This window comes from Pygocentrus nattereri, chromosome 2 (genome assembly GCF_015220715.1).
Source record: "Pygocentrus nattereri isolate fPygNat1 chromosome 2, fPygNat1.pri, whole genome shotgun sequence".
NCBI lineage: Eukaryota > Metazoa > Chordata > Actinopteri > Characiformes > Serrasalmidae > Pygocentrus > Pygocentrus nattereri.
The window spans coordinates 14,946,231-14,963,077 of NC_051212.1; the positions used below are offsets into that span (position 1 = coordinate 14,946,231).

A 16,847-nucleotide genomic window follows, 5' to 3' on the forward strand; every position below is an offset into this window, starting at 1 on the left:
CTATGCCTCCAAAAGCCACTAAAGCTACCAAAGATCCTGGTCCCTCTCAGCTGCTTATACGGCCAGCTCTCCAACACACAGCCTCGCTGGCACAACAGAGGTATTAAATCCCTTCATGATCTTTATAAAGATGCTATTTTTTGTAGCTTTGCTCAGTTATCAGCAGAATTCAACCTGCCTCCTTCCCACTTGTTTAGATACTTGCAGATTAGACACTGTGTCTTCTCTTTTTTTGGATTACATCCACCTACCTGTTGGATATCCCTTGGATGACTTTCTGTCTTTAGATCCCTTTCAAAAATGTTGTATATCCAACATCTATTCGAAGCTTGTTCATCAGGACCCCTGTTCCACGAATAAAATTAAAAGATCTTGGGAATATGAGCTGGGCGTTGCCCTAACCGACCAATGGTGGGATAAGGCTATCGCCAAGGGGCGGGAAAGTCTACCTTGTGCAAGATTACAACTGATTCAGTTTAAAGTATTGCACAGAGTTCACCGATCTAAATCTCAGCTTTCTAAATTTGATCTGAACACCAACGACCAATGTGATAAATGTCATACCTCACCGTGAAATCTGAGCCATATGACTCTGTCCCACTTTACGCAAGTTTTGGCTTGCTTACTTTAAAACTATGTCAAAAGTTCTAGGCGTGGATATTTGGCCTTTCTACAGATGTACTCCTGCTCACCTGCGGACAACTGGACATTTTGGCTTTTACATCCTTATTACCGAGGCGCGGCATTTTGTTGGTATGGAAATCTCCAAAACCCCCTTAATTTCAAGGTGGCTTTGCGATGTCATGCACTTTCTTAGACCTGATAGGATGAGATTCACTCTGAGAGGCAATACTGCTGTGTTTTACTCAAAGTGGAACCTCTTCCTTTCTTATTTCAAGTCTCTTCAGATCATGCCAGATGACTGACCCCCCCCCCCTTTTTAATTAATTTTATTTTTTATTATGTAATTTTTTTTGTATTTATTTATTTATTTTTCTTTTTTTCTCTGTATCCCAATTCTCTAATCATATACTCTCATATTAATGTATTGGGATAATTGGGCTGTTTGTTTAGTAATGTAACATTTACTTTGGGGATTGGGGTTATTAGGCAGGTGGCGCTAGGGGAAAGGGTAAGGTGAAAGGGAAAACCTAATGGAGGGAGGGTAGAGAGGGAGTGGAAGGGTGTGTGGGAGGGGGAAGAGAAAAAGGGAAAAGAAGGGGAGGAGTTAGGAAAAAGGAAAACATTATAATCCAGATTGGTCCTTTTATTCATTCATTTATTTGTGTTTTTATATTTGTGACCAAACACCAGATTCTGTTCATTAATTCATTCTGAATAATTTTACTGGATCTACAGTCAGTGTAGCTTTGGGTAGATCTACAGAAAGAAGAGCAGCAGTGCAGATTCAGAGAATTTAGAGTCAGTTTCATTAATAAAAACACAAACTCAAACGTCTGGTCTCATCTGTGTTGCTGTGATACTGAGATTAATGAACACTGAAGAGATGATCTCACTCACCTGATACAGTCAGTGTAACAGCATCACTGGTGTGTGAGTAGCGTGATGTTCCTCTCTCTGTTCCTCTACAGGTGTATTTTCCTCTGTGAGACTCTGTAACAGAGCTGATTCTGTACTGCTGTTCATTCCTGACAGGAGTGGATGAACCATCTTTAAACCAGCTGTACTGCCAGTTAGAGACTCCTCCTCCCTGTATGTCACATCTGAGAGTGACAGTCTCTCCTCTGAACACGTTTTCACCAGGCTGTATGGACACCACAGCTTTTGGTCTCTCTGTGGAGAGAAAGAAATCCTCAGACCAAATCATTGTGATGATGTTTTCTACGTCTATATAAACTATAAAGCATGAACATTTTTCAGCTCCTTTATGGCTTGATGTGAGTTCAGGTTTAGGTTTTTCTGCAGTTGGAGATGAAGCACACAGTTCAGACTAAACTCCCACCCTAAACACTCAATTTATCTACCAAACAAATCAGTTTGTTGTCACAAATCCACTTTTCCCAGAGTTCAGTTAAAGATTGAAACCCCATGCTAAAGTAACACACAGAAAGCTTTAAGAACAGAAAAATGTCCAAACCTCTGACAGAAGCCACTAAACACACCTTACATATAAAAATACAGACAGCCCTGAAGGGGAAGACGACAAAAAAGAGAGTTGCTGAAGTTTCATTCACAGTTTTTTCTACTTCTGAGGTGCACTAGACAGGTAAGGTATGATAAAGAACTGGCTAACACGTTTAACCAGCAGCAGCAGCTGTTTTTTCCCTTACCCATCAGGAATCAAGGGAAATAGTTTTCACCAGGTCTCTGAAAGGTGAGGGGAAAAACAGCCACGCCCTGCTGATCAAAGCTGGTCTATAGTGCTGATTGTAGCCACAGTTGTAGCTCACAGTGATTTCTTTCACTTAGTCCTCAAAAGAGAAAGAGGAAAAAACGCGGCTCCCCTGCTGGCCAAAGATAGCATAGCATGCTAAGTGTTAGCTAATATTTTATTATACTGTTCTGAGTTTTTAGGTTTTTGAGATTGTAGAAAAACATTTGGCTGTTTTTGGTTTGTGTGATGGACCTGCGACCTGTCCAGGGCGTATCCTGCCTTCCACCTGATGACCGCAGGTAAAGGCTCCAGATACCAGGGTGTTTGGCAGGTGGTCAGTCGTTCAGGAGGAAGATTCAATATGAAGTTTAAAATATTCAGATGCACCTCTGAGGCTTGTTGACCTGTTTCATCGACTCGTCTTCAACTCCTCATGTACTGTCGCTCGTCACAACCACACATGCTGCGTTTTAGCGATGCACAAAGTGGTCACACTAGAGATGCAGGCAGAAATAAATAGTTCTATACTCTCTCAGAGCGGTACGACACTGTCACTGGGGCAGGACCCTTTTTCTCACTGTGGTGGGACCCTCAGGGGTACATCTCAGGAGCTTAGTCAGGGAACATAACTGAACCATAATCCACTGAAATGATATTTTCTAAGTTGTCCTGACTCCACACTCCCCGCCTCGCCTGCAGGCTTTTTATTTCAGTGTTCTGTTTTAAAACATCGGTTTATAAAAAGGTCCAAATGAGGTTTTCTGAGGTTTGTCTCCCCTTGATAAATCCAGTCTTATCCGTACTTATTAGTGAGGAGAGAACAGACTCCAGTCTAATGGATCGCGCTTTACTGATTATGTTTTATCTCAGAATTAATGAAATTGGCTGATAATTAGAGCAGTCAATAGCATGTTTATGTGGTTTTAGAATCAGTGTAATGAGGGCTGTATTGATGTGTTGGGGTGTAACTGCTTTCTGATAAATCTCAGAAATTGGAGGTGAGGAGGGAGTCACGTGACGCAATCTGAGAAATGGCCGCTTAGGGGGAGACCTCCGTGCACCATTGCAACTTTTGCTCTGAATTTCGACATTACGGCTCTCAGATTACATTTATCTCCTCTCTGAGTGAGTCAAGCAGCTATTCGACCTACAGTTGCTGGATAAAATGGCATCTAAACGCGTCAGTCCACCTAAAACCAGGCAACGTGATAACGCTAAAGATGGCGCGGGCGACCGAGAAGAGATTGCTAGCATACACGAGCTTCTCAAGCAAATGTCTGCCGAACAAAGTCGCAGCCTGGAGGAAATCAGGAAAACAACATCATCGATAGAGGGCAAACTCACAGAGGTCCCTACCCGACTTGGGAGTGCAGAGAGCAGACTGGACTCACTTGAGGAGTCCATCTGCAACTCGCACTGAGATGTCCAGTCTCCAGCAAAGGATAGTGGAGCTGCAGGAAAGATCCCGCCGCAACACTCTGCGATTTCAGGGTTTTCCAGAGCATTGCGAAGGGAGAGGCCCAGCAAAATTCCTGTCGGATGTGATTCCTGAGATGCTCGGCTTGGAGTTCCCGTGTGGGCTCGTGGTGGAGCGATGTCACCGCTTGGCAGCCGCTCGTATGGGGAGCAACAGGCCGGAGAGAATTCCCATCACCCGGTTCCTTAACTGGGAGGACAAGGAGTCAGTAACCAACGCGGCGAGGGAAAAGGGTGAAATCCGCTGGAATGGCAACCTCATCAGGATCTTCCAGGACTATTCAAAGGAAACGGTGTCTTTGCGGCAAAGTGTTGAGAATGCAAGAGGCCGCAGGAAAGCTTTCAAACTGAAATACCCGGCGGTTCTCTGTGTCGCTACGGGGGGCGGAGGAGAGCGGCGTTTTGAGAGTGCTCGCACCGCGCTGAGCTTCATTTCAGCCCTACAGCCGGTGGCCGAGCCCCCACCTGATGGCGCATTGTACCGCGGGAGTCCTGGACTTGATGTAGGCCAGATTGGCCGTTAAACATGGCTTAGCAACAGAGAACTTGAAGGTAATGTAAATATTGTTACGGACAGGTTTTATGTGCGTTACTGCTTAAGAGCGCCGCTCTTAACCACCCACTTCGTTGTTTATACATAGTTTACGTGAATTTTGGTCTCTTGTAAATGTAAACCGCTTTTCTAGATACTTGCGCATGTGCAGAAGTGAGTTACTGATTGAACGGTTGTTATGGATCCCGCTCTGTTGGTTGTCTGGACAATATTAATCACTAAGCTCCTTTGCTCGCTTACATTAATAATGTCCTTGTCGATGCTCTCAGGTTACAATGAGACCCACGTCCTGTCACGTCGTTTAGGGAGCCGTTTAGTCGAGTTACAGAGACTGTTTAAAGTTCGCTGTTGTGATGGTGACCCTGCCCTTCTCGCTGCCACAGGCTTGCAGATCACGGACCTAGTTGGTGTTTTTTCGGGGCGCCAGGAGAGTGGAAGCCCATTTGTTTTATTTACATCATCTTGTTTTGTTTTTTCAGTTTGGTTGTTTGTTTTTCTGTTTTTACCCAGTCATTTCTACTCCTTTTATTAGTGCCAGTGTATCTATTCATTCAAAGGATAAATACGATCTTGGGGATTTGGTCATTTTACATACTGAGCTAAATTTGGAAGATGATGGACAGGTGGTCACCATACTGCTGTAATGTCAAATTTAATGTCAGCTAAATTAGGAAATACACAGAGTTTGAGCAGAACCACATGGAACGTGAAAGGGTTAAATCACAATATTACAAGAAGAAAAGTAATGTCTTTCTTGAAATCAAGAAATTATGATGTGGTCTTTTTGCAAGAAACACATCTCACAGACAAGGAGTGTAAGAGGCTTTGTAGAGACTGGGTGGGCAATGTTCTTTCTTGGGAAGGTTCAACCAAGAGGGGGGGTGGCAATTCTCATCAATAAACATTTACAATTTCAATGTAAAAAAGAATTTAAAGATAGAAAGGGTAGAATTTTAATTGTTCAGGCAGAAATCCAGGGACAAACATTAATATTAGCAAATATCTAAGCACCTAATTTGGATGAGCCATTTTTTTGGAGACCTAGAGTGCAGTATAAATAGAATGGGTAATCACCCAGTCATTCTAGGGGGGGATTTCAATCAGGTCTTGGACGTAGTGCTCGATCGGAGTAGACCATCCACTTCCCAACCCCGGAGATCAAAGCAGGTTCTTGAAAATCTATGCGAAGCTTTAGGTTTGGTGGATATATGGCGCACTTTGAGTCCTACATTAAGGGACTACACATTTTTTTCCTCCCCACTTCAAACCTTTTCAAGAATTGATTTCTTCCTCATATCCAAAACATTAATGCCCGCAATTTTATCTTGTAAAATTGGGAATATAATAATCTCAGATCATGCCTGCGTGACACTTTATATGCAACCATTCACCCAAACAATAAAATCTCATCAGTGGAGGCTAAACTGAAGTCTGATGATGGATGAAGCATTTAGAACAGCACTTAATGCTGAGATTAAGATGTATTCAGAAACTAACCTGCCTACGGCATCAACTGCGGCTGTGGCTTGGGAAGCACTTAAGGCCTTTTTGAGGGGACACATAATCCAACACTGTGCTTACAAAAAAAAGAATAGAACTGCAAGACAGTTGGAATTAGAGCAAAGAATCAGTGTCGCAGAAGATAAATTCAAAATACACTTGTCCAATGAGTCCCTACTCAAACTGGTACAACTAAAATATGAGTTTAATACTCTTCTCTCACAAAAAGTGGAATTCTCTCTTTTCAGAGCCAGGCAGAGGTATTTTGAGGAAGGAGATAAGGCTGGCAGACTACTTGCCAGCTACATAAAAAAACAGGAATCTTTAAGCACAATTTCCAGTATAAGAGATCTAGGTGGGGAATTAAAAACCTCTACAAAAGAGATTAATGAATCATTTCATAATTTCTATAAAAACCTTTACAGTACAGAGTTGGCGGTGGATGACGGTGAGATTGAATCCTTTCTTGACAAACTTAGTTTACCAGTATTCTCAACAGACCAGAAAGAGGAGCTTGACAAACCCGTATTTGAGGAGGAAATTATAGATGCGATCACACTTTTAACCACCGGCAAATCATCTGGCCCAGACGGGTTTACAGTAGAATTTTACAAAATGTATTGTAAGGAATTAACCCCGTACTTACTGAATATGTATGAAGAATCTTTTGCAAATGGTTCTCTTCCGCCAACTCTGTCTGAAGCATTGATCTCTCTCATCCTCAAGAAGGGTAAAGACCCCCATAACTGTCAGAGCTATCGACCAATTTCTCTTATTAACTGTGATGCAAAAATTCTAGATAAGGTCTTAGCAAAGAGCTTAGATAAAGTAGTGGAGACACTGGTACATCCTGACCAGGTTGGCTTTATCCATCAGCGCAACTCTACAGATAATATCAGAAGGTTCATTGACATCATGTGGCATGTTCAGAATGACCAGGAACCTATAGCTGCTCTGTCATTAGACGCCGAGAAGGCATTTGACCGGGTAGAGTGGCGCTATCTTTTGCTGACCCTGAAAGCTTTTGGATTTGGAGATGTCTTCATAAAGTGGATTCATATCTTGTACACAGGGCCCAAAGCCGCTGTTGTTACAAACGGGCTTATTTCACCATATTTTAGGCTACAAAGAGGAGTGCGCCAAGGATCGCCTTTATCCCCCCTTGTATTTTCTTTGGCATTAGAGCCTCTTGCGGTAGCTGTAAGACTGAATCCAGACTTCCCTGGTGTTCAGATAGGCCAAAAGACCCATAAAATAATGCTGTACGCAGATGACATCTTAACATTTATTTCTAACCCCATAAGATCGGTGAATTCTCTCTTAACAACTATTGATTCATTTTCCAAACTATCAGGGTATAAAGTAAATTGGTCTAAATGTGAAGCCCTCCCCCTGACATCTTATTGCCCTAAAACAGCATTCTCTTCACGATTTCTATGGCCTCAGAAAGGAATAACATATCTCGGTGTCCTGTTCCCCCCAAATTTGTCTGATCTGAGTAGGGTTAACGTAGAACCTCTTCTGGATCATTTTAAAGCGGAAATAGACAGGTGGTCCCCACTCTATCTCTCATTGTGGGGAAAGGCCAATGTCCTTAAAATGAATGTTGCCCCAAAATTTAACTACATTATTCAGGCTCTACCAATCTCCATTCCTTTGAAATATTTTCATCATTTTGAGAAGCTTTGTAATGTTTTTCTTTGGAATGGTAAACAGCCTCGTATACGCCTGAGTAAATTACAAAAACCAGTGGATCAGGGAGGGCTGGGCATACCTAATCTCCTGCTCCACCACTATGCTTTTTGCTTGAGACACTTGGTGCGATGGTCACTTCCCCCTGAAAGAGCTCCACCTTGGTTCGATATAGAGAGCCATGTATGCCACCCCCTTCCTGTTATTAGTTGTCCTTCTGTTGTGAAGTCAGATCACCCAGTCATTTCACATCTTCAGTGGGTATGGTGCAAAGTCTCAAAGCTGGTTGGATTCAGTCCATTTTTGAACAACCTTTCCAGCATATGGTCAAATCCTAAATTATGTATTGGCAAGTCTCCGCTTCTGTGGAAGGTTTGGGTACTGCAGGGCATTCATATGGTGGAGGACCTATATGTAGGGGATTCTCTTAAATCCTTTGAGCGTCTCCAGCATGAATATGGACTTCCCCTTAACCAGAGTTGGCGGTATCTCCAAATTTGCAGTCTTTGCTTACACGTGTTTGGGGCTGGTACACAACCCCCACAGGCAAAGGATCAAAAACATTTCTTTAATTTGCTCGGCCTTGGTCATGAAGCATCTAGGTATTACTATATTCTGCTACAGAAGTCCATCAAACACTCTTCGCTAAAACCAGCATGGGAAAAAGATTTAAATGTTACATTCACTGATAATGATTGGTTAAATATTCTAAGGAAATCAAAGAAAATGTCCAGAGAACTTAGAACTAGGCTTGTACAGTTTCAAATTATTAATCGCTTTTATTGGACACCCAGTAAGTTATTCAGAGCAAACTTGAAAGACTGCCCTATTTGCTGGAGGTGGTCTTTGGCAGGTACACTAATTCACTGTCTGTGGGATTGTTTGGTAATTCAGGACTTTTGGCTGCAGCTACACAGAACCATCGAAATGATAATCGGGGTACAGTATCCCTATCTACCCAGCCTATATGTTTTGGGGGATCCAGGCCCTTTGATTTCCGTGACTGTTTATTACTGTGATTGGATCCAGACAGCTCTTATGGTAGGCAGGAGGCTACTATTGAGACACTGGAAGTGGTCTCAGGCTCCCACCTTAAGTGAATGGTACGAGTTATTAAATAGTGGCCTCCTATGAAAGACTCTCTTTCAGGTTGATAGGGACACCTAATCAGTATTTTAAGAAGTGGCAGAAATTCCTCGGTCATATTGGTTCAGACTCAGCAAACCCCACCTCATAGCGCACACCTGTCCAAATGATCCAATCACATCTGTTAAAGTAGTAGCACTACATATATACCCTCCTTTTATTTATTTTTATTTATTTGTTGGTTTGTTTTATTATTCATTATTATTATTACTATTTTTTCTTTTTGTTTTGAAAATGAACAATGTTGTACATCTTTGATATTATTATTATAATAATAATAATAATAATATACTGTAACTTTCTTTTCCCTGCTCCTGACTTTGTGATATTTACTACTGTTTATTCTGAGGCTTTGTAAATTGTGTTAATTATAAAATGTTCAATAAAATACTGATCATATATAAGATAAGTGACTGAAAGCGTTTATAAAATTCAGCTGGGAATCCATCTGGTCCATGTGATTTCTGATTTGGCATTTGATAGAGAGCTTTAAAGGGGTTTGTCTAATGATTCTGCCTGTTTTTTCATTAGTTTAGGAAGAGAGACACTCCTTAAAAAACGGTCCTCATTAATTTGAATAAAATCTCTCCATTCCTGTTTCAAAATATCTTTCAAAGTCTTCATCTGTAAGTAGAGCGGTGTTAAAGCACCTTCATGGAGGGGGTAGAGCTTTATGTTCTACAAGAAAAGAAATGTTAATAGGAGCATGATCTGAGATGATACTGCTAATGTCAGAGTCAATTAGTCTGTGTGAAATGGAATTATTAGTTAGGATGATTTATGGTGTGGGGAGTAATATGTAAATTCTTTACTGTTAGGGTTCTGTGATCTTCAAATATCCACCAGTCCAAAATCTAACATGTATTGTTTGAGTGACTGACTGTACCAGTATGTGCTGATGAGAAATTCACACATGCATTTAAGACTATATTAAAATCCCCACCAAGAACAAGGGAGGAATTAGGAAATTTAGATATCTCTGTGAAAAGTAAATGGAAGAATGCTGGAGAGTCTGTATTAGGACCATAAATATTAGCGAAGGTTAGACTGTCCTTGACTGTGGTTCCATTAATAATAATGTAACGGCTGTCGGCATCTATTAAAGTTGAGCTGTTTCTCAGAGCAGTTCCTCAGCATCTTTATCCACATGCCAGTGGCCTTTGCCTTAGTAAATGGCTAGTGCCACTCCTGAAAAGATAATAAATTAAAACAAGAGCACACGCTGCGTTCATCTTGTCCTGTTTAATAAATACGCTGATAAATAGTCTATATAAAATCAGTAATTTGTATGAGTACATCTGTAGCTAACATGAGCTGCTTTCTTCAAATCTGTGCCACAACAACAGCACAAAGAGTCTATATTCATTATTATCATTCAAATTACGAACTGATGCTGACGTCACCGCTCGATGACGTCAGGATAGTTGGTTTGAGCTGGGTCTGCTAATGGTCTGATATGTGTTTCATGTCTGTAGCTTCATCTTTTTAAAGTTAAGCGGTGCAACTCCAATCAATTTAAAATAAAATCTAGATTATAAATTCTAATGAAATGTGAATGAAATACTTTTGATGTCCAAAGAAACGCGTTTGGTGTGAAAGATGCTGTCAGTTATACACTGTGTGCACAATTATTAGACAAGTAAGTATTTTGAAAATGTATCATTTTTAGGCATATTTTCTAACTACAAGCTGGATAAACTTGAATGCTTAATGGATTTAAGCGTAGCAGGTGATGTGTAATGAGGGAGGGTGTGGCCTAAGGAGGTCAACACCCTGTATCAAGGTGTGCATAATTATTAGGCAGCTTTTTTCTTCAGGCAAAATGGGCCAAATAAGAGATTGAACTGACTCTGAAAAGTTAAAAATTACCAAAAGTCTCTCAGAGGGATGCAGAACTCTTGAAATTGCTAAGATATTGGGGCGAGATCACAGAACCATCAAACGTTTTGTTGCAAATAGTCAACAGGGTCGCAAGAAACGTGTTGAGAAAAAAGACGCAAAATAACTGCCAAGGATTTGAGAAGAATCAAGCGTGAAGCTACCAGGAACCCATTATCTTCCAGTTCTGTCATATTCCTGAACTGCAACCTAGCTGGAGTATCAAGAAGTACGAGATGTTCAGCGCTCAGAGACGTGGCCAAGGTAAGGAAGGCTGAAACCCGACCACCACTGAACAGGACACATAAGCTGAAGCGTCTAGACTGGTCCAAGAAGAATCTGAAGACAGATTTTTCAAAGGTTTTATGGACTGATGAAATGAGAGCGACTCTTGACGGACCAGATGGATGGGCCCGTGGCTGGATCAGTAACGGGACAGAGCTCCACTTCGAGTCAGACCCTAGCAAGGTGGAGGTGGGGTACTGGAATGGGCTGGTATTATTAAAGATGAGCTGGTTGGACCTTTTCGGGTTGAAGATGGGCTCAAAATCAACTCCCAAGCCTACAGCCAGTTTTTAGAAGACACTTTCTTTAAGCAGTGGTCCAGAAAGAATCTGCATCTTTCAAAAAGACGATGATTTTTATGCAGGACATGCTCCATCACATGCATCCAAGTACTCCTCTGCATGGCTCGCCAGTAAAGGCGTTAAAGATGAAAAACTTATGACGTGGCCCCCTTCCTCACCTGACCTGAACCCAACTGAGAACTTGTGGGCAATTCTTAAACGGGAGATTTACAGTGAAGGAAAACAGGACACCTCTCTGAACAGGGTCTGGGAGGCTGTGGTTGCTGCTGCACAAAAATTTGATCGTCAACAGATCAAGAAACTGACAGACTCCATGAATGGAAGGCTTATCACTGTTATTGAAAAGAAGGGGGGCTATATGGGTCACTAATTTATTATTTTTATTTCTTAGAAATGTTCATTGGAAAGCTTAGAGTTGTTTGTTTATAATTCTCACTTGAACAGATGAAAATAAAACGTGAGATGGGAAAATGTGTGTTTTTCATTTAGCTGCGTAATAATTCTGCACCATTATAGTTGCCCAGTAAATGTGCACATATAGAAATTCTCCTAAGAAACCCAAAACTTCACTTTCCATCCATCCATTTTCTAAGCCGCTTCTCCGTCAGGGTTGCGGGGGGGATGCTGGAGCCTATCCCAGCAGTCATCAGGCGGAAGGCAGGATACACCCTGGACAGGTCGCCAGTCCATCGCAGGGCAGACAGACAGACAGACACAGACAGTCACTCACACCTAGGGGCATGTCCAATTGACCTGACTTCACTTTATTTTTCTTAAACAGGTTTATTAAAATTTTGGATTAACCGAGAGCGCTGTAGTTGGTCATTAATAAAAATAATCCTCAAAAATAAGACTTGCCTAATAATTGTGCACAGTGTACACAATTTACTGTCTTGTGAATAAACTGCATGTGTAACATTTAGAAGCAGAGCATTAAAAGCAGTTCAGTGTTTCAAAGTAATAACAGCAGAAAGACTTTGTGAATCTTAATGATTGGCTTTCGTCGGTTATTTCATCATTAACAGTGATAAAGAAGTAATATTTCACCACTTTACTTTGAGGGCCACAAACATGAAGCCATGAAGAAGTGATGCTTTAGTAAAGCTGAATATATAACTGAGCCCTCTATGAGGCGGTGACTCAGCATTCAGTCTTTCTATTTAGCTCCTGACCATCATGAAGACCCTATGAACATCATGAAGACCCTATGAACATCATGACAACTGATTTTTACATATTATTAAGCTTTAAACAATATTTTCACCCTTTGTCATGATTGGCTCCTCCCAGTCCTGTCCATGTGCTCATGTTTTGGTTTAGCCCTTGTTTTGTGACTCTGCCCCTGATTGTTTTCACCTGTCCCTCGTCTTCCCGGTGTGTATTTAAGCCCTGAGTCTGCCCTTTGTTTTCGCTGGTCTTTGTATTGGTCTTTGTTTGATGTTTGCTTTGTTTCAATCTCTGTCTGTGTAGTTGGTTTGATTCTGGTGTCGGTCATGTCGGCCCCACGATCTCTCCGTATTGGCTCTCTGACCCTGGACTGTCTCCACCCTGATTTTGGATTTGCCCTTAATAAATCCCGCTTATCTCAGCACGTGCGTCCGGCTCCTCGCTCCACGTTACACCCTTATTATCTTTTCATTATTTATCTGTGTTTTTCAAGGTGGATTTCACTGGACGGTGGATTTCTGAACTGGATTACTGACTGGATTACTAGCTGAAATCTCCACAGAGCCATGATGGTCAGCATGATCTGTGAATCATGTCCCTGTTTTAACCCATTGTTGGAATATGAAGGGCAAAAAGCAGAGCGATAATATCGAGACTTTGGGTGATATTCCAGCCAAATTACGTACTGATTCTGACGTCACCGCTCGATGACGTCACGCTACTTGGTTTGAGCTGCGTCTGCTGACTGGTCTGATATGTGTTTTGTGTCTGTAGCTTCATCTGTTTAAAGTTAAGCGGTGCAACTCCAATCGATTTAAAATAAAATCTAGATTATAAATTCTAAGATGAAGCCGTTTCTTCTGACTGTGTTTTCAGAGATTCTGAGGCTTTTAGCGTTTGTGAAAAAGTTATTTTAGCTGGACCTCAGCTGCTCCTTCAGCTCGACTACAGTCATTCCAAAAGCAGAGGTGACCGTGTTTGGTCAGTGAGGTTTTGTCCACAGTGAGTTCACAAAAGTAAATAGAGGGTGAATAAAATACTTTTGATGTCTGAAAAAACGCGTTTGGTGTGGAAGATGCTGTCAGTTATACACAAACAATTTACTGTCTAGTGAATAAACTGCATGTGTAACATTTAGAAGCAGAGTATTAAAAGCAGTTCAGTGTTTCAAAGTAATAACAGCAGAAAGACTTTGTGACTGAGACGTTACTCACCTGGTACAGTCAGTGTAACAGCATCACTGGTCTCTGAGTAACGCGGCTGTGTTGACTGTGTTCCGTTACAGGTATAATCTCCTCTATGAGACTCAGCAACATAAGAAATGGTGTATTCCTTCCTCCGTTGAGCTTCACTGAGAGGTTTACTATCCTTAAACCAGTCATACTGCCAATGACGTCCACTTCCTATATGACATGTGAGAGTGACTGTCTCTCCGATGAACACAGGATTAGCTGGGTGTATTGTCACTGTAGCTTTTGGTCTCGCTGTAAAAACAGGACAAATCATTTAGAAACTTTTGGAACTTAAATATGAAATCAGAAGATGTGAGTTTTGAAAATAGTTTTGAATAATGGGATCAGTGAACATGAAATTACAGGAAATGCCTCCTGTATTTATTCTAAAGTCAAATTTGTGGCAAGAAAACAGACGAACCTGTAACTGTGATCACGGCTGGAGCACTGCGATGTGTGTTGTAGACGTTGTAGTAGACATAGCGTTTCTTACTGTTGTCGTAGTCGTAGCCGCCGTCATAGCGTTGGTAACTGCCATCATAGAAGTAGTTTTTCCTGCGTGCTGCACATTTAAACTCTGTTCTTCCTTTGTCAGACACTGTTACTCTGACTGTGTTGGTCTCTTTATCTACAGGACTCTGAGGCTGTAATGGCTGAGAGTCTTTGTACCAGAGAAACTCCCATCCAGTAGACTCCACCTCACAGGTCAGAGTAACTGTGTCTCCAGTGTAGACAGAGCTCTGAGGATCCACCTTCACAGTCGGTGTGGGTTTTCCTGTTGGTATGAAATGATGAATCAGAGCTGCTTTTCATTTTACAACACAAGCAGTAGTTCAATCGTCTTATACACTGTATTTTATTAATGAGTCTTTAAATCTGCTGTCATTGTTTCTGAATGGGCTGCACCAACAAAGGTTAAACTTTAGCACCTCACTGAACAGGAGTGTGAAGTTATATATACAGCATTACTAAAGCATTACTTCTTTATGGGTTCCTGAGGTTTGTAGCCTTCAATGTAAAGTGAATTATTTCTTTCCTTCTTTTTCACTGTTTGGTTACTGATGAAATAATTAGTGAACACCGTTAAATAATGTTTTTATTTAGAAAAGTATCTTTACGTGTAGCACATGAATGAATCTACATTCATAGACTGTAATGAGGTGTTAAAGGCAGATCCACAGTGAGGGCAAACAGTACCTTCCCTAAAAAATCTCCATTCTTTACTTCAGAACTGAGTAGAAGTGCTAAAGCACACTCCTGGTAAGTGCAGCTTATGTGTACTCTAGCGTCTTTGCGTGTGGCTAACATGTTTCCTCACAGCTGGTGCGCTAGCTCACTGTTAGCGGGTTAGCTTGTGGCTACTGTGTAAGCTCAAGGCTAGCAGGCTGTGAGTAATTCAGATTAGTTTGGATAGTTTCCAATTAAAGTTTGTTTCAAATTGTTTAGTGTTAAATAAAACACTAATAAACTGATAATGATAAAGTAATTATGGCTCCTGGTTTCTTCATGACGACTGAATGTTAAATGTTATATAATTGTGTAAACGCCTTTATGATGATCTCATGATATTCGTATACAGTCCTCTCACAAGTTTTAACTACCAAAGACCCATATTTGATCAGGTGGAATCATCATGTGTTTCTGTTTCTTCAGGACAGGTTGTCCTTCTCTGTCAGTCAGTGAAACTAGAAGAAAACTGTTTAAATATCTGGTGCTGTGTCTGTGAAGCTAAGACAATAAAAAGCTGAGAAAATACATTTTATATTTTTATTTGTTTGATTTTGATTTTGTCACATTATAAAGCTTTAGCTCAGTGTTTATTTGCTGCTAGGAAACCGGCCTGAATGGATCAAGTAAAACCATTTTAAAGTCTCACATGTTGTTGTAATAAACTGAACATCAGGCACATTTTAAGGCGCTGCTTATTTCTATTGTATCAGGAATGTCTGTGTTCTATGTCGCATATTTGCAACTGTGCTGTTGTGTTTACTGAGCTGTATGTGCAGCTAAAACATTTTACTATTAGTGTTGTGTGTATTTATTTCTTTTGAAACATTGACAGAGGACTGTAAAGACAATTAGATGGATTAAAAAAAAATCTTAATGAATGGTTTTCATCCGTTATTTCATCGTTAACAGTGATAAAGAAGTAATATTTCACCACTTTACTTTAAGGGACACAAACATGAACCCATGAAGAAGTGATGCTTTAGTAAAGCTGAATATATAACTGAGCCCTCTATGAGGCGGTGACTCAGCATTCAGTCTTTCTATTTAGCTCCTGACCATCATGAAGACCCTATGAACATCATGAAGACCCTATGAACATCATGAAGACCCTATGAACATCATGACAACAGATTTTTACATATTATTAAGCTTTAAACAATATTTTCACCCTTTTTCACGATCGGCTCCTCCCAGTCCTGTCCATGTGCTCATGTTTTGGTTTAGCCCCTTGTTTTTGTGACTCTGACCCTGATTGTTTTCACCTGTCCCTCATCTTCCTGGTGTGTATTTAAGCCCTGAGTCTGCCCTTTGTTATCGCTGGTCTTTGTATTGGTCTGTGTTTGATGTTTGCTTTGTTTCAATCTCGGTCTGTGTAGTTGGTTTGATTCTGGTGTCGGTCATGTCGGCCCCACGATCTCTCCGTATTGGCTCTCTGACCCTGGACTGTCTCCACCCTGATTTTGGATTTGCCCTTAATAAATCCCGCTTATCTCAGCACATGCGTCCGGCTCCTCGCTCCACGTTACGCCCTTATTATCTTTTCATTATTTATCTGTGTTTTTCAAGGTGGATTTCACTGGACGGTGGATTTCTGAACTGGATTACTGACTGGATTACTAGCTGAAATCTCCAGAGACATGATGGTCAGCATGATCTGTGAATCATGTCACTGTTTTAACCCATTGTTGGAATATGAAGGGCAAAAAGCAGAGCAATAATATCGAGACTTTGGGTGATATTCCAGCCAAATTACGTACTGATTCTGACTTCACCGCTCGATGACGTCACGCTACTTGGTTTGAGCTGCGTCTGCTGACTGGTCTGATATGTGTTTTGTGTCTGTAGCTTCATCTGTTTAAAGTTAAGCGGTGCAACTCCAATCGATTTAAAATAAAATCTAGATTATAAATTCTAAGATGAAGCCGTTTCTTCTGACTGTATGTTTTCAGAGATTCTGAGGCTTTTAGCGTTTGTGAAAAAGTTATTTTAGCTGGACCTCAGCTGCTCCATCAGCTCCACTACAGTCATTCCAAAAGCAGAGGTGACCGTGT

At 41.1% G+C, this 16,847-nt stretch overlaps 1 protein-coding gene across 2 annotated transcripts in view; it reads right to left on the minus strand.

The window, feature by feature from the left end:
* The window catches only part of LOC108415343 (carcinoembryonic antigen-related cell adhesion molecule 5-like), a 653,433-nt gene that overhangs the window by 505,846 nt on the left and 130,740 nt on the right, over positions 1-16,847 (minus strand). Inside the window, exons 5-6 of one of the 2 annotated variants that reach the window (XM_037547413.1) lie at positions 13,988-14,341; positions 13,549-13,818 (exon numbers count right to left, since the gene is read on the minus strand). The exons of the other annotated variant lie outside the window; for it this stretch is intronic. Of the exons in view, the coding sequence (XP_037403310.1) occupies positions 13,549-13,818; positions 13,988-14,341 (624 nt within the window). The remainder of the gene's footprint in view (positions 1-13,548; positions 13,819-13,987; positions 14,342-16,847) is intronic. 2 annotated transcript variants of the gene reach the window in all.